The 16,875-nt window shown below is 39.9% G+C and overlaps 2 protein-coding genes across 5 annotated transcripts; one reads left to right on the top strand and one right to left on the bottom strand.

Moving 5' to 3' along the window:
- Positions 1-2,117: 2,117 nt before the first annotated feature.
- Mpc1 (mitochondrial pyruvate carrier) lies at positions 2,118-3,416 on the top strand. 2 transcript variants are annotated; one of them, XM_017233689.3, is made up of 4 exons: positions 2,118-2,305; positions 2,375-2,499; positions 2,562-2,662; positions 2,903-3,416. In XM_017233689.3, exons 2-4 carry the CDS (start codon positions 2,438-2,440, stop codon positions 3,061-3,063), a joined length of 324 nt encoding a protein of 107 aa, XP_017089178.1. In that variant the 5' UTR covers positions 2,118-2,305; positions 2,375-2,437; the 3' UTR covers positions 3,064-3,416. The 2 variants fall into 2 exon arrangements, with proteins under 2 accessions (XP_017089178.1, XP_017089177.1); XM_017233688.3 differs by having other exon boundaries at positions 2,372-2,499.
- Positions 3,417-3,492: 76 nt separating this feature from the next.
- Positions 3,493-15,870, bottom strand: Xrp1. 3 transcript variants are annotated; one of them, XM_070282040.1, is made up of 4 exons: positions 14,911-15,870; positions 11,221-11,310; positions 9,524-10,406; positions 5,296-5,434 (listed from the first exon to the last, which is right to left on the bottom strand). In XM_070282040.1, the coding sequence occupies exon 3, from the start codon at positions 10,393-10,395 to the stop codon at positions 9,553-9,555; it is 843 nt and encodes a 280-aa protein (XP_070138141.1). In that variant the 5' UTR covers positions 10,396-10,406; positions 11,221-11,310; positions 14,911-15,870; the 3' UTR covers positions 5,296-5,434; positions 9,524-9,552. The 3 variants fall into 3 exon arrangements, with proteins under 3 accessions (XP_070138139.1, XP_070138141.1, XP_070138140.1); XM_070282039.1 differs by lacking the exon at positions 14,911-15,870 and adding an exon at positions 12,116-12,538; XM_070282038.1 differs by lacking the exons at positions 9,524-10,406; positions 11,221-11,310; positions 14,911-15,870 and adding exons at positions 3,493-4,661; positions 6,567-6,659 and having other exon boundaries at positions 4,728-5,434.
- Positions 15,871-16,875: the final 1,005 nt, after the last annotated feature.

The following is a 16,875-nucleotide window of genomic DNA, read 5'->3' as shown; positions in this document are numbered from 1 at the left end:
GTCTTACATATATTCTATATATTCTATATGTATGTATAATTATTTTATTCTTGTTAACGAATATGGTAAACATTTATAAAAAGCTAATAATTTTCCAAGTTAAGGAACTCATTATTTGTTTTTTATTACAATTTAAATACCTCACATTTTATGATATCAAATATTAATTATGAATAAGGCCTTATTGAGAAACAAACAAAAATTAAACGCAACTATTTATGATAAAAATAAATTAAAAAATAGTATATTTTATAAAACTCCTTTTGTTTTAATATATTTTTTGTTTGGAAGGACTTTTATTCCTGTTTCTTTGTCTGTTGTTGTGGTTGCTCTTTCTTTGTGGCCACATTCTTCTTCTTGTCTCCTGCTCTTGTTGTTGTTGGTAATTTGGGATTTTTTGGGAGCGGCTCATTTGCCTTTTCTCTTAAATGTTTTTCTTTTTTCTTCTCGCCAAGAAAAGTGCTGCTTTTCGTGGTTCACTTGATTTTTTATTTTGGAAAAACCTACAAAAATTTCACGCCTTTTCTAATAGAAACTAAATTGTGGGGGAGGATACCCAACAAAAGCACTACTCCCACATTTTTCGGGGATTGATTTTTCTGATTTTCCGGCGAGGAAGTAAGCGGAAAATGATGACATGCTGGGGGTTACATTTTTTACTGGTGTTTATTCTTTCTTTGGGAAAATTCTTTCTTTGTTTTTAAGCCCTTTCTCGAAATTTCATTGGATATTTGGTAGACCGCACATGGAAAATGGAAAATGCTCGCAAAATGACACACTGACCACACATAAACACTCGCTCGCACGCACACCAACACATACAGCCACACGCACACGGGGATTACATGCTGGCTGAGGCAGCGACAGCTAGCATGACCATTTCCATTTGCCTATTCCGCTACTTTAGCTCTGGTGTTTGCTGTTTTTGTTGTTGGTTTTGTTTTTGTCGAATTGGGAGCAGTTACCGAGCCAAGTCCCTTTGAGCCGCCGTCGCTCTCGAGTCGCAAATTCACACTGAGCCGGAGCCGGAGTTGTGGTCCTCGGGCGACTCGGATGCTGCTGCTGATGCTGCTGCCACAGCGGCCAAGGACTCGAAGCGGCGGCGCAGGACATCGGCGCAGAAACCGTCGTCCCCAATTCTCTTTGTCCGGCGTTGAAGAGCGCCCAGCGGACTCGCGTGGTGGATTAAACACTTGAAAACCGTGGCGCCGCACTTCAGCAAATGTGTTCTAAATGCACATTAAAATTACGTTTAATTGGCCAGCTTAGTACGCAAATCAAGGAGTGCGTTTTTGAATTACCTACTCAAGTTATATGCGAAATATTTTCCAACTTGATGGCGGAAAACGATATAGTTTAACCAATTAGGGTACTTTTTAAATATTTTTTTTTTAATGATTCCACTTTGTATATAAATATTAAATCATTATTATTACTGTAATTGTACTATAGTATATTGAAATCTAAAGCTTTAAAATGTAAAAAAATATAGCTTCTTTATACCCACATACATATATATTAAAAAATGTTTTATTAAGGAAAGATTGGCTTTGATAACGAATTATTCTCCAGAACAAGTAATCCTTTGTTCCAGCCACTATTCTAGTCAATTTGAAAGAACCTAACTTTTTTAAAATCCAAGAAAAAACAACGTGAAAGTAAAAAGTTTTTTGACAAAAGAACAAAAAACTCCAAATATTTATTTATCATATACATAATACGTTTACTTATCAATAATCAAATAAAAAAGAAACAATCAAAACATAATTATCAAACAAGTCGAGTTTTAATTCCTCATCGATAATATATTAGCAAGCCATAGTAGCAAAAAACTAGTAATTGGTAAACAATGAAAAAATCCAAAAGCTCATTGTTTTGATGTGAATAAATTTAAATATAAAATACTTTAAATAAAAACCAAATCAAAATTTAAACAATATAGTAATGTTTTTTTAAATGTTGCGGCTATCTTTGAGTGTGACCGGGCACTGGCAACAAACATTTTGGATAAAAATACCAAAAAATACGAATATACATTTTCTTTCGATTTTCGCAAGCACTGCCACACTGGTCTATTGCGTATTTCTCGTTTCCTAAATTTATATAACTTTGTGAGTGTCAGTCCCCACACATAAACAAATCAAAGTCTTTAAAAATATTAAAATTTTGCAGCGTTTTTTAGAGGACGACCGTTTGGCTAAAGTTTCAAAATTCGCTGTGGTTGGAGCAAGGTTAGCCAGTGCTGAAGTGGCACCGCAGAACTAGAAACAAAATAACAACAACAGCTGGATAACACAAACAACCTGTAAGACCTTGAGGGGATTTTTTCGGATTGGATGAGCGACAGACAATCTAATCTAAATTATTCCAGCAGGTGTTGTCGCGCTCTTAATTAGTATTCCTGTTGGTTTTTTCAATTAGAAGTTAATAAAGCATCATGTCGATCCGCCGTGGAATGTCATCTGTGGCCAGCAAAGAGTGGAGGGATTACTTCATGAGGTTCGTAAATAGCTTATGGTTTTGGATAATTAAGTAAATTTAAAATATTTTGTATCCCTCAGCACTCATTTCTGGGGACCTGCCGCCAATTGGGGTATTCCACTAGCTGCTCTGGCCGACACACAGAAGAGTCCCAAGTTCATTTCGGGTAAAATGACACTAGGTAAGGGATATCTCTAAAACAATCTACAAAAAATGGGGCTAGCATCGAAAGTTTCCGTCGGAGATGTCGTAATCAAAGCCACTGTGATATGGTTTTAAAGCAAATCACTCCCGACTACTGCCTGATAAGCCAGATACGGAAACTGTCGAAGCGGCTGCCGATAAGACCTCGCCGAGGAAATGAATGTGTGCAGCATTTCTTTAGCCCCAGATTCTAATAATTTATTGTTTTCTCTTCCAGCACTGACCCTGTATTCGTGTGTCTTTATGCGCTTCGCCTACAAGGTCCAGCCCCGAAACTGGCTGCTCTTTGCCTGCCACGCTACCAACGCTACCGCGCAATCAATTCAGGGGCTCCGCTTCCTGCACTACACCTATGGCGAAAAGGAGCAATCGACGTAATCCTCCACTCCCTGGGATCGGCGCGCGATGTTACTTCAAATATTTACCCAACAGCAGCGACAGCAATTTACCGCCACCACACGCGACGAAAATCTAGCAAATTGCACTGCCCCGATAGCACCCGAAAGACAATGTGGTGGGGTAATTGCCGTAAACCACACACGCACAATCGGCTGAATCTCGAATTGCGAAGCAACGTCATCGTTTCTGCTGGTCTGCTGTACCCTATTCCAAAAGAGTCTAACCCCCAACAGCCCTCCCACTTGTAAAATAATTTCCCTCGGCAGCTGATCAAAATTTGAAGTTTTGGTGCAATGTAATCGTTAATTACGAATAAAATATTTTTTATAAAATTGGCCTGTATGTGGATATGGTTTAAACATTAAAGTAAAAATACAAAAAACTGTGAAGAATAAGAAACGACTCGTGTTTTGATTTTTTCATGCTCCTTGGAACATGTGTTTTATTAAAACGATTACGGTTATATGATACATTCATATCAATGCTCCTTAACAAATATGATTTTTTTGTTGACATTTTTATAACTTTTTTGTTTTCAATAAGGGGTTAAAACAATACAAAATCGTAATCATTACATAAGTTTTTTTTGTGTGCTTTTCTTGTTTTTCTGATATTACACTTAGGACAAAACATATAAGTTGGGTAAAAACCATGTAGAAATTTTTAAGTTTTCTCAAACATAATAAAAAATACACTTAAAGTTAAACGTCTCGCGCTCTGTAAGGCGCCCTCCTTTCTATGCCTAGAACGTGGCTTAAATTGTTTTATGTTTTACATCAATCGTGCAGGATTGATCTCCAAGTACTGGAAATTGGATCTTCTTCTCGACTTCTTCAACGACAACTTAGATGACTAACGAATGGATGACGAGGGATGTGTGTCCTCAGACTAAGGCTATGCACCGCAATATGCGACAATTGGTAGTAGTGTGTAACGACAGTTGATCTAAATTATATGGCTATGTGGCTGTGAGAATCTCAGTGCTGCTCCTTCTTGACGTAGGTGCTGTTCTTTCGCTGGCGCTCCATCAGGTACTTCTTGAACTTGCGTTCCGCCATCATCACCTGGGCGTGATGCTCGTGCAGCTGCTGATTCTCGGCCAACAGCTCGTCCTCCGCCTGCTTCTCCTCCTCCTCGCGCTTCTTCGTCTTCCGGCGCGAGATGCGGCTGGCCTCGTTGTTCTTAATCCTGTCCTGGTAGGCCTTCAGCTCGTCGCTGCTCATGCGCGACATCAGCTCCGGATCGGGTCCGTCGGCATGCTCCTTGGCAGGGCGGCCGCGTTTCCGCTTGCCGCTGTTGCCGGTGGCCGATGTGCTGAACTGGGAGGTGCTGGCCACGGAGAAGGCAGGTGAGGCGGGGGCAGTGAGGATTCCACCGAAACTGGAGTGACAGGTGGGCGCCACGCTGCTGGAGCTCGCTGAGTAGTTGCTGTGCGGTGTGTTGGGCGCCGAGAAGTCGGTGGTGGTGTCCTCTTCGGCGCTGCGTAGATCCTCAATGATGTTTTCATGGCTGATGCTGGTGCTGGTTAGGGTGGTGAAGGTGGAGTTGGTGCTGATGCTCGGAGTGGCGGTCTCCAACTGTAAGGTCCAAAGAGTATCCTGATTGGTACATGTTGAATGGGCCTTGTATAAATATTGACTTACCGAATCAAAGTTCAAAACTTGCTCAATGATTTCAGGCGTGTTGATGGCCGCTGAGTGGCTGGATTCTTGGCTGATCTTGAGTACCAGTCGGCTGCGCTTTTGGGCAACCGAGTCGACCGCCGGGGCCGAGCGCTTAACACCGATGGGGATGTGAACAGGGATGGCCACGGCGACGTCACCGCAAGCAACAGCATGGCTGCCGCTGGGCTTGACGTCCTCCTCCAGGCCGAAGCCGAGAGACTCTTGGCTGCAGCCATAATGGCTGCTGGCGTAGCTGGTCTCCTCGGAGATCAGAGGCTCCTCCGTGATGTACTTGGTCTGGCTGAATGAGGATGATGATGCAATGGGCTGGGACTGGGAAAAGCATGTGCCCAGCATGGGGTCCTGAGAACTGGTGAGAAAGCTGGCGAGGTCGAGCTCCTCGTGGTTGAAGTCAACGCCGCACATTTCCGCCATATCCAGAGTCTCCTCCTCGCCAGCCAGTTGCTGGAAGTCATCCATAAGTTGTGTGTCGTCGTATACGTTGTCGTTGTTCATCTCGTCCATCGCCGAGTTAAAGGGATCCATCTTCTTCTCCTCAAGAAGTTCAAGTTGATCCCCGGCAAACATGTTTATATCAAAGTCAAGTATATCCGTTTCAGTAAAAATCTCCTTTCCGTTTTCGCTGGGGCAAGTCGATGACGTTGCTTCTATATCTTGCAGGTATTCTGTGGCAAAAAAAGGCATTATTAGTAAGGAAATATTAAAGTTTTAAAATTGTTAGATGAGTGTGTGTTAAGATTTATTTAATTCTAGGTACCCATTTTTTTTTTTTTTTTTTAATATTTGTGTTTTAGTGTTTATTTTTTTAACCAATTGTTCAAAATTATTTGATGATAATTGGAATTTAATTAATACAATCAGTTTCAAATAACCATACTTTGTGTGAAATTATTCACAGGTATTTACACAACTGTTATCTACACCATATTTACTTTACCTAACAACGTTACTCGACGCCACACTCAGTAAACGGTGTTGCCACTCGCTAATTTTACTCGACATGATCTGCTTTACACGCTATTACTTTTCTACACGCTTGTATGTATCGCATGTAGTTTGTTTTCGGAACTACACACCACCATTTGTTGTGAAATTAAAAACAACGAAAAGTGAAACCGCAACAAGAAAATAAAAATCAGGAGAGGAAAAGGAATAATGGAATAAAAATAATGAGGAAAATGTGTCTAGCCGGCTTAAATAACACTAAGGAATTCAATTGAATACATATTCTCTGACAAGAAAAAACAAACCAAAAATATATTTGGCCGTGTATGCCAAATAAAGCTAAAAAAAAATATATGTGTATATATATACATATACATATATGTATATAAATAAAAATATAATTTATAAATTTAATTTAAAAAAAAATGTTATTTATTGCCAATAAAATTCTAAACATAAAATAAATTGTTATCCCTTTTAAGATTTGGACAATTTGACATCCCTTTCAGTTTTCCCCCAAACACACACTAACGTAGAAAACGTATTATTTTCCGACATCAGAACCAGAATGACGCATTCGCCCCACCGGCTGACTTCCAACAACAAACACGTAGGAAATTTGAACAAGAACGATCGTGTTCGAGTTCTCATCCAAATGTGCGTATTCGTGTGTGAGCCAAGTTAGGGGATGTTTAGAGACAAAAGTATAAGTATAACATAAATATAATTATAGAATTGAAAAAAAAAAAAACATCTAAATAATGGAAGAAACAAAAAAAATAGAAAAAACAATTTCTGAATTTTATAGAATTTATGTTACTGCTACAATGCTTTTAAGCAGAAAATATTCACCTTCCGCTGGTTGTTTGCCGCGCTATCAATTCGGTTTATCCGCTATGATTTTTGATCTGAAGATGCACTTCTTACCACGGCGACGGCTTCAAACTAACTGTGAGCGACTTAGAGGGCCAGTGTTGTTTCATAGCCGAGCCGGCCCTACCAACAGCTGACTGCACAACAAGTGATCGCGTCGTCTTGCCATCTCGCTTACACACATGAGCTGACGCCGGTGGAGAGAGCGAGAGGCTATTCTCTCTGCCCCCACTGTACACGTATGTGCATGTTTCTGTGTTGGTGAGACTGTGCGCAAACGATTTATTCCTTTTGCCAATTACATAGATTTTTGACCGCCCATAGGCCGTCGAAAATAAGTTAAATGTTTGGAATGCACCAACACCAATGTCACAATAATTTCACCAGAACGAAGAAGCTTCGCGAAGAAAAACTGTAACCTTATTTGGCAGTCGGCCTGAAGTGTGTTTGGCTAGTAAGGGATGCACCATAGGATCCCAAACAAAAAATTTATCGAAAAAGTGTAATAATACCAATTTTTTTCTTTAAAACGAAAGTTAAAAAAATTAAAACTATGAAAACTACTGTCAACAAAAACAAAAATGATATGTAATTCTAAAAATTAAAAAATCTAACAAATTTTTAACCGCAACACTGCGTATACGCGATGCATTTTTGCAAAGAGACGGAAACTTATGTTATGCGTGTATGTGTGAGAGTGGAGGAGTCGAAACTCGCTGGCTCTTGTGTTAGTGAAACACCGGTAAGTTGCTATCTTTTTCCCGCACCCGCTTTTTAAAGCGGAAATGAGAGATGAGAGCTCGCGCATCGAATGTGCAGGTATTTGTGTGTGGGGGGCACACTACTCCACATGTGTGGATCTCTCTCTCTCAAGAGTTCTCTCTCAATTTTCTGCAGATCATTCTTATTGAATTTCACAACAAACAAAATAATATGACCGTGGCAATGCTTCGCCGGTAACATAACAGATAAATAATGTAAAGTTAAACTGGGCGGCCATATTTCACATTAATATTTAAGAAAAATATTTAATAAGTTTAATGGTAAACAGTCTATCATATAGTATATGCTGGTACATACGCAGCATTGGATAGTTAAACTTGCAACTGCCGGCTAGCAACACGTGCTATTGGGATTTAGGTCATGAATCAGCTGAGGGGCCTGTCTCTCTCGAATAAAGCGAATTGCGCCGCTCCCACCCTCTTGATACAAAATCTTAACAAACTTGTGCGAAAATAGCAATAACCTTTACACTGCCGAGACACCCGTTAAATCGCATATAAAAAAATGCCCATCTAGGGAAATATAGAGTTTATTGAGAACTACGAAATGGTCGTTATTTAACATGCTATTATTCATTTTTATAAGCTGACTTTTTCTCTAAAAATCATAAAAATGGCCTTAAAAGAACTAAACTGCACTTGTGATTTTTGTAAATTAAAGATTCAGACACTGAAATATAGAGATTGTTGCTGGATATTGCAAGAAAGTGCATATTTATATTGTCCGTATACATTAAGATACGTATTTATCTTAGACTTTTTTTAATCATGTGACGACCTTCATATAACTTTAGTTATGTGCATTTGTAAGTACATATGTACATAGACAGGCATGTATTATTCAATATCTCCCAACTCTATAGAAGAGCTTGACGTTCCATTTCTTTTTCAAGACAAAGGCTTCCAAGATTGAAACGATGAGATCATCGAGAGTTAACCCATAGGTGGGCCAATTACAACGGTATGAAAACAATAAATGGGGTGATTTGAACTCCCTCTGATTGGTCATTGAAAGCTAACAGATACAAAGATATTATATGTGCACTATATATGTACATATATAGTTCTTGCGCTTATCGCAAATTTAGCCTGGTAGCGATTATATGCATGTAAATGTTAAAAAATAAAGTTGAAACTGCGCAATTAATTTAGAAGATGGTGCCATTTCACAATGATTCATAATCACAGCACCGAGAGTCATTTTAATAAAAGAGTATAACTTTAATAAAGCAAATCAATCTTAAGGGGTGAAAATTCTACAAGATAGTTTGTATCTACACATTTTAAAAAGATATCCATCGGATAAAGGCTTGGAATTTGATAGGATTAAAAAATATAATAGGCTGTCTATTTTTGTCCAGGAATAAAGAAGGAAATTTTCTTTAATAAGTATATCTTTAATTTGAAATATATGAAAAAAATTGTCCAGAAAAAGGGGGAGCTTCATAAAACAACCTTCCGAGGTTGGGCTAAAGTATCTATACTAGAAATGTATGCTTCTGATAAAAGATATCAGACACATAAATATGGGAATCATAAAGGAATAAGCGAAAAATAGTAGATTGGAGAGCTAATAAAATCAAAAGATTTGTTTTAAAAAAAGTGACAACAGACTGGCTTTATCGATTTTGCTATAGATACTTGAGGAAATTACCCTAAAAGGCTTGTAACAATTATGAAACCAAGTATACTATGTTGAATTATATCTTATACTGAACTATAATACAAAGTTTTAGGGAAACATTTTGGAAAAAAGAGGTCGATAAATGGGAAGTACATAGATCAAATATCGATCAGATATCGGACATACGGATTATTACGTAGCCATTTACCAACAACGGGGGGCGAGGCTGTGTTCTGGGACCATAGACCACCACCACGCCCCCCTCAAGTTTTCCACTCGTTTCTTCAATGGGTCATTGCACTGTGATCTTTCGCCCATCGACCGCCAAGCGGTGAATGTACCTCGACGTCCTTGGCAGAGCGCCGGCACAGGTCCCCGGGAGTGGGTGGACTGCCGGGATCCTGGCCGCGCTCCATGCCTGCTATCTGACTCTTTCTCCAACTGATTGCATTTGCTTTCTTCCCGTTTTCGAACAGTAATGAGAGAGTGCTGGGTACTTAGGCAACACACACACAAAACACAGTACTCACCATCAATGAACACCGGAACGTCTATCTCTTCAACTGTGGCAGAAGGCATTGCCCCACTCAAATCCTGGCGGGATGGCGGCTCGTCCGCACCTGCCAGCTGCAGACCGGCCATGGAGGCCAGGGTCTGTGTCGGAGGCGCGCTCGAAACCGGGACCGTTTGGTTCACCATTGCCGTAGTCGGTAAACCTGCTGCCACTCGGGATACTGGCTGGGATGTTGCAGTCCCAGTCATTGAGTAAGTTGAGATAGTGGTTGGCGTCACCGAATCTATCGGATTTACTAAAGAGCTCGTCGAAGGCGGAGCCTGGTTGGCTGGCGGACGAGTTGGTACCGACCCTGGTAAAAAGGGTATTCTGATAACGCGAGTTCGAGGCGCCCTGTGCTCTGTCCCGCTTGGACTCTTGTTGCTTCTGTTGTTGCTGTTGCTGCTTGTGGCCACCCTGATCAGCAGGATTCTGGGATTGGGATGGCTGTTTATCACAATCGGTATTGTGGTGATCGTTGTGGACGTATGCGAATCCGTCGTAGGCGCCGTTAGCGTTGTTCTCCTCTGAGAGCAACAGCAATTGGGCCAATAATTTGTCGCGCCAGCCGTCTGATCCTGGGACTGTAATGTTCGGTGCTCCACTTGCTCCTGCTGCTCTACTCGTGCTGGCTCCCGGATCGTCAATATTATATCTCTGAGATTTTCGGTTCTTCTCGGAGTAGGATTGGTTCGAGTTCTCGCCGCAAATACGATCGGAGTGGTTGTTGCTCTTGGGGGTGTTCTTGGGGGTGCTGGAGTTGCACTGCTCTTGTGGGGTTGCGTTGCTGCTGTTTGATTCGCTCTTGGGCCGGGCTTGGCTGGTATGGGCTTCGACAGAGAATGCCATTTTGAACGTGGCTGTTGTGTTTCGAAGACGTGGCAATATTGGCAAGTTGGCAATTCAGGTGTACGGTTCGTTTTCAATCGGTTTCGGGCAGGTTTTTGAATCGGCACAGGATTTCGTTGGATGAGTGGAGCAAGCGCAGTTAAGAGTTTTCGTAATATTTGTTTTTGATTTTATGTGAAAGAAAATAGACAAAAGAAAAAAGATTTTGTTATTACACAGATCGACGGACGGGCCAGGAGCACGAGGCTCCGGTCTCAAGGATTCATTTGGTGGGTTAGCAAATGTACATGTTCTGGCGAGGGGCCCCGCTGTGAGGGGGATATCAAGGATCCCCTTGGGGGCCCCTATTTTAAGCGACATTTGAACAGCTTAGCTTGATGCAGTGTTTGGTTATGGTTAGGTGAGCTGTGGTTGTTTTTTTTTGTTGGTGAATAATGTTTTTTTAGGCCGTTATTTTTAGTTTCTTTTATATTTTTGGGCCTTTCCACCATAATTTTTCCCATTTTTTCTGTGTTTTTAAAATCTTTTTTTCTTTTTTGTTAGTTTCTTTTTTTTTTTTAGTATTTTACATGGATTACTCCTTTTTTCGTTTGTAATTTTTCTTTTTTTGTTTGGAATTTCTCCTTTTTTGAATGGAATACTCCTTTTTTGATTGGATTTACTCCTTTTTTAGTTGGAATTGCTCCTTTTTTAGATGGAATTACTCCTGTTTTCGTTTTTTTTTTTTTTTTTTTTTTTTCTTTTTTTATAAAACATTCTTAGAGGCTAGGTTGTGGAGTGCAAGGACTAGAAGGCATGACCATGAAAAGGATCTGTTATACTCACTTTCAATTGACCGTTAGAAAGAAACAATGAAATTGTTAGGGTCCCTCTAAACAAGCTCTAAAAGAGTCGTCGACACAAGTTCCCTTTAAGCTGTAAGCAAAGAATTGGAGAAGGCGCATTACTTATAGGCCCCACAGCTGGTTTATCGTAAAAAATGATTTATAAGTGCTCTTCAGTTACAATTAGAGATAATGCTATTTTTCGCTACCCAAAAAGTTGCTTCCCTATTCGATAGGGCTGTTTGATAAGAGCCCCGAAAGGCTTCACCAAATTGTTGTTTTTCGTTCTTGCTCTTGCCGCCCGAAAGCTTTTCTGAATTTCACAACAGGCCGCGGCAGAGGCAGCAACAACAAAATGGAAGCCCCATCAATAGGTCTCGGCGTCAGGGTTTGGGGCTGGGGGGCGGCAATCAGTGGTTGGCAACTGCCCCGCACCCCACCGCGCCCTTATATCGCGGTTGTCGCATTTAGATAATTGAGCCCTCGGCTCGTGTCACTGCCTTATCTGCCTCGAATATCAGAAAATCGGGTGGTCGCTAAAAACAACACCAGAAAGCAATTACCGGCTTGATGGAAAATTCCCCCCAAAAAGCACACGCGAGCTTCGGCTAATTACACACTAATAAATGTCACACGACACACACACTGACATCCGGCATATAATTAAATGATTAAAAAAACAATAAAAACCCCCTTGTAGCCGATGGGCAAGTGCAAACCGTAGATTTCTTTTTGCATTTGTATCTGTGTCTGAGGTGTGACGTCAGCAACGAACTAAGCGATTCAATATGGCGGTTTTTCGAAGAAAAAGCTCTTTTGTGAAACCTATACTATATGCACTTTGGGTACTATTCTGTATGATTTTAACTCGACTCGATTGGTTTTTGACTACTTACATAAACTTAGTGAATGTGTCTTCAAGCGCGGTGGTCTGGTTTTTAGAAAACCCGACCAAAGTTCACTTGTATTTCTTGCTACGCAATAGGTTGGGTGGTTCCTCGCACCACCACTTGGTTATTTGGTCACGTCCGGCCGTTGCTCGGATCTGATGGATACTTTTCCGCACTGACAAATGTCCAGTTGTTGCTCCGTAAAGAACAACAACGATTGCAAAATGTTCTGTTCACTGAAATTCCTGTCGGCAGGAATATTCGCTTTACTATTGTGGTTGAGTCCCAATACTATATGGGCACTTGGGTGGCAGAAACTGAGTTCACTGAGTGAGTCAACCGACCGCTTGTAGAAGTCACTACGAATTGAAATACCTAAACCGACGTCTGCAACCTACAAGCTACAAACAGAATCGAAACTGTGCGATACCAGACCCAAAGTGAATTTCATTTGTTGTGAAATTCAAAAAGCACCCCAGAACCGGTTTGCCATAGCCAGATACTTTTGCTTATCGGTGTGTCGAGCTTTCTACACACAACCTCACAGATACAAGCACATCCAGATACTTTTGCTGTAGAGCAGGATGGCGAGCATAATTTCCCTGGGCCAGCTGGCCTCTTTTTGAAATGTCTTCACAAGTTGAAGGTCTCGGCAGCGCCGGCCGGTGTTTCTTTTTAGAAAAAACCTTGTCAAAGTTCTACATAGTGTAGGAATTTGTATTTAATTTTATTTTGAGGAATATTCATATTCTATTGTTGGTCTCTTCGACATGAGTCACCGCTTGTTTGGGTTTATAAAAATAAAAATTACGGAGGAATAGATACTTGTTAACTGACCTAGGACAAAATTAATTAAGGGAAGAGATAGAGGAGATCTAGATATCCAAACAAAAATAAAGATAAATATGCATAAACTTTAAAACTTTTCATGTAAAGTAAAGAAGTTGCCAACTTTAATTTTTAAATAAAATAGTGGCAAGTTTTTAAAAAGATTTAATAAATCTGACTCATAAAGTGATATCTCGCTCAAAAACTTTAAATTATGACATTATTTATAGACTTTGTAACATAATTTGTCTTTATAAATCATGATTATATATAAGTATAATACATACGTAGAAATATTGAAACTCATTTAAGCATATGTATTTATTTTTTAAATTTTTTGTTTCCCTCGTCTCAAAAATGTGTTCTTGAGAATCTTTTTGTTTCTTGAAACTTTAATTCCTGGTTTGCTGAGGGGGTGACTTCTGACTTTGATAGATGTATGTATCAACTGGCAACCCCTTTATTTGAATAACTTTGTTTCATTAAGGAAAGTCATATAAATCCAAAGACAATTTAAAATACGTTGTGAATTCGAAAAGGGGATTTTTTGTATCTCCATCTCTGTTTAGTGAAAAACTGCATTCCCACACAACCAAAAGCCGGAGCTTTCCTGTCAATGTATGAGTTGCGTAAAAAGCTCAGATAAAAGCTCGGTAAATTCTTGGAATAATATATATTTACGAATATTTCAACCATCTGTTCATACATACACGAGCTTTCGGATTGATAATTAAAGAAATTCATGAGTCATGCTGAAAAACAGAAATCACCAAAGTGCAAAAAGAGCTTCAGCTTGGAGCAGTTGGCGAACAAACTGCCATCATGTGATATTTGTAATGGGCCCCAAAATACCGACAACAGGTACCCGGCGTGGGTTTTTCATGTTTGGGCCACGTATGAGTTAAATCCGCCAAAGCTAAGCGGCCTAATTGCCATTTTATAAATACACACATACGTGGGTCTAAAAATTCGTGGAAAATTTCCCCCCAAAACGCGCAGCCACACGCAGACTTTCAAATGCTAATCTTCTGGCGCCGAGCTAGCACAGGCTGGCACGAGATCTTGGATTCGAAGACCCACGCCAACCATGGCCGGTCTAAGTTGGCAAATTACCAAAAAATATACTCTATGGTGTATTTGTGCAGATGACCAAATTGCTAGCCGAAGGTGGGAATACGAGGTGAAGGCAAACGCCTTTTAGCCTTTTCACAATGACTGCGCAGATTAGACCCCAAAAGGTTTGATCAGATAGTGCTCATATGTATAGCTAAGTTATCGGCGCATAAAGCGTCTTCCTTGTTCGATTTTGCTATCTAATCTTTAGGGTTTCTATATGCCATAGGCTCCTTCAACATATATGTATGTACATATGTATGTATGCAATTTAAAATATATGACTAAGAGTGTGTAATTTTTTTAATGACTAATATACGCTTATTCCATATATGGTATTTATTTGATACCATATTGGTGCTCTCGTTACTAAAGGCTGCTTAAGAATTTTTTGAGCTTAGAAACGGTTAAAAATAATGTATGTCCCTCAGAATAACTACTAGCTATGTACATATATATACAAACAAAAATATACTTAACATTTTGAAAAAGTTTTGAATTAAAATTGTATAAAAAAAAATATTAAATTACATAGAATTATTGCATTTATCTAAGTTTGTTAATTATTAAATTGAAACACACCACTATGAACAAAAACAATAATTTGTTTAATTTAAGTAATGTACCTCAAATCTCGCCCTACCTTGCCCTATCAAAGTGTAAGCCTAATAGGCCTCATAAAGAGGGCTCGTCAGTGGGTGATAGGCCTCAATGTAATTTGTAAAAATGTGGGGCCAATGTCAATGACACTGTGGGCAACAAGTTGCTAGTGTAAGTGTTGCTAGGCTAGACAAATAGTATCTCAACATTGGTAACTGAAAGATAATCTATAGGCTATATAGGTATATTTTGGTGCTTACCCTCCATCATGGTGCTGCCCTGGTAAGCAGGTTCCACTGATGAGACTAAAATTCACTGCTCCTTGATGTACACTCTAGTTGGTGGCTCCTCTTTTTCGGCGACTACCTCAAAAACGATAAAAACCACAGCGGTGGCGATAAATGGTGCCCCGAATAATGTCGTCGCGCTTCTTCCGTAGCAACTTGGAGCGCTTCAGCTTTAGCTTGAGGATCTTCGTACTTGTAGTACCTGTCCCGAGGGTCGAGGTGGTAGTGAAGCAATTGGTGCAGTGAATCTTATTGTTATGCCAGCGACGCATACGCATACACATCAAATTATTGAGCATGGGAACCTGCTGCTGCGACTGTTGCACACACATGGGGGAGACGACAGGCGAATCTTGCATGACGGGGCGCAGCACGGTGAGACAGTTTTTCTCCTTCCTCGCTGTTATTGTTGTGGTTTTTGGTACCGCAGACACAGCGAACATAATATTCGGCAACGAGCCTTTGAAACTAATATTATTAGCACGATAGCACAACCGGGTGTAGCTACAATGTTTTTGTTAAGATTCGCAAATGTTAAACACACGCTTATCTATACAGCATCTAGATACAACTCTTATCTCAGATACTGGTATAAAAGTATATAGAAATGGATTGTTTTTTCACGAATGATTTATTGCGACTCTGGGCAATTTTTCGCTTCGCACTTTGCACTCAAAATGGAGTTTTGATAATTTCCGGAACGAGTGGAAATTATTGTTCTATGAATAAGAAATCTTTATAACGATGTTCAGCTTTAGATGCCATTAAGAATCATTAGGTTTGGTTGGGTTTTTGATGTTTTTTGTCGATTTAATTTGGAAACGCACTATTTCACAAATTCCACGCTGATTTGCAAACACGAAGAGGCTTTCGGATTTCGATTGGACTGACTGACTCAAAATGTGTTGTTCTGTTCGTGGCGGCCGAAGTATTGTTACTAACTGACTCGACAGTGAGAGCTCTGGACGATTGTCGTCTGTCCGGGGCTGATATAAAAATTTGCTGACGTCGTTTTGGTTTCTCTACTCTAGCACCCCTCTTTTCTATATACCCTTCTCTTGGTCTATGGACCAGTGGGTCGGTCTCTCACAGCTGCCGAGTCTTTTCAGTGGCCGTGCCCCCAAAACATGGGATTCTTTTCCTATTTTTGATTTTAAGGAGTAGGCCACATGAACATAATCAGGCACCTTTTTAGGTTATTTGAAATTGAAATGTAAACTGGCTTCATTTAGTTTTAAGTGACAGAGAGAGGCGTAAAAAATCCTATCCTATTAATAGTTAACTCACGAATTTTTTACACTTATTCATACCTAAATAAAAATATAGTCATCTTTGTATATTTAAAATATTTATATAATATATAAATTATTCTATATTTATATAACCCAAAAACAAAGTTTATTTAAATATATACCTTATATGTTTATAATGATCATAACATAGTGTGAATATCACTGTAAAATTATTCCTAACCCTAAACACTGCCCTGGCTCGTGCCTCAGGCGGTACGGAATAAAGGCATAGATAACGTTTTGGCCACACTGAGTCTTATCAAGTTCCGCCAAAAACAATCCAGATAAGAGGCTCTAAAAAAAAGATTAAAGACGCCTTCATATTGTGGATTTTGCAAATATCTGTGCAATATTTGTAAATTACCCCGAACTTGTTTTGCTTTCAGAAAATGGCTGATAATCTGGAGAGTTTAACGAACGATGGCGAGATGATGAAGTCGCCTATATCCGACCTGAAATGTGTAGGGAACTTGTTTGGCGGCTTGCCGAGGGAGGCAATAACAGCAACAACAATCGGCGTGCAGCATTCGCAGCTGTTTCTCTCTTTTCTGAACTCGTTGCTACTCTCACTCTCTCCGCAAATTGGCTGATGCAACACCTGCCACGTATTGCAACAGCTGATTCGCGGCAAAGTAAGAGGAAATCT

This window comes from Drosophila bipectinata, chromosome 3R (assembly GCF_030179905.1).
Source record: "Drosophila bipectinata strain 14024-0381.07 chromosome 3R, DbipHiC1v2, whole genome shotgun sequence".
Taxonomy (NCBI): domain Eukaryota; kingdom Metazoa; phylum Arthropoda; class Insecta; order Diptera; family Drosophilidae; genus Drosophila; species Drosophila bipectinata.
The sequence above is the reverse complement of the archived record's forward strand: the minus strand, read 5'-3'. Positions and strand labels throughout refer to the sequence as shown.

Excerpts from the sequence above, each read along its gene's own strand:
- Xrp1 (XM_070282038.1), bottom strand. The coding sequence starts at position 5,336 with ATGTTTGCCGGGGATCAACTTGAACTTCTTGAGGAGAAGAAGATGGAT. Across the intron at positions 4,662-4,727 it reads AAGTTTTGAACTTTGATTCG|TTGGAGACCGCCACTCCGAG; the intron begins GTAAGTCAATAT and ends TGGACCTTACAG.
- Mpc1 (XM_017233689.3), top strand. The coding sequence starts at position 2,438 with ATGTCGATCCGCCGTGGAATGTCATCTGTGGCCAGCAAAGAGTGGAGG. Across the intron at positions 2,500-2,561 it reads TGGAGGGATTACTTCATGAG|CACTCATTTCTGGGGACCTG; the intron begins GTTCGTAAATAG and ends TGTATCCCTCAG. Across the intron at positions 2,663-2,902 it reads TTCGGGTAAAATGACACTAG|CACTGACCCTGTATTCGTGT; the intron begins GTAAGGGATATC and ends TTTCTCTTCCAG.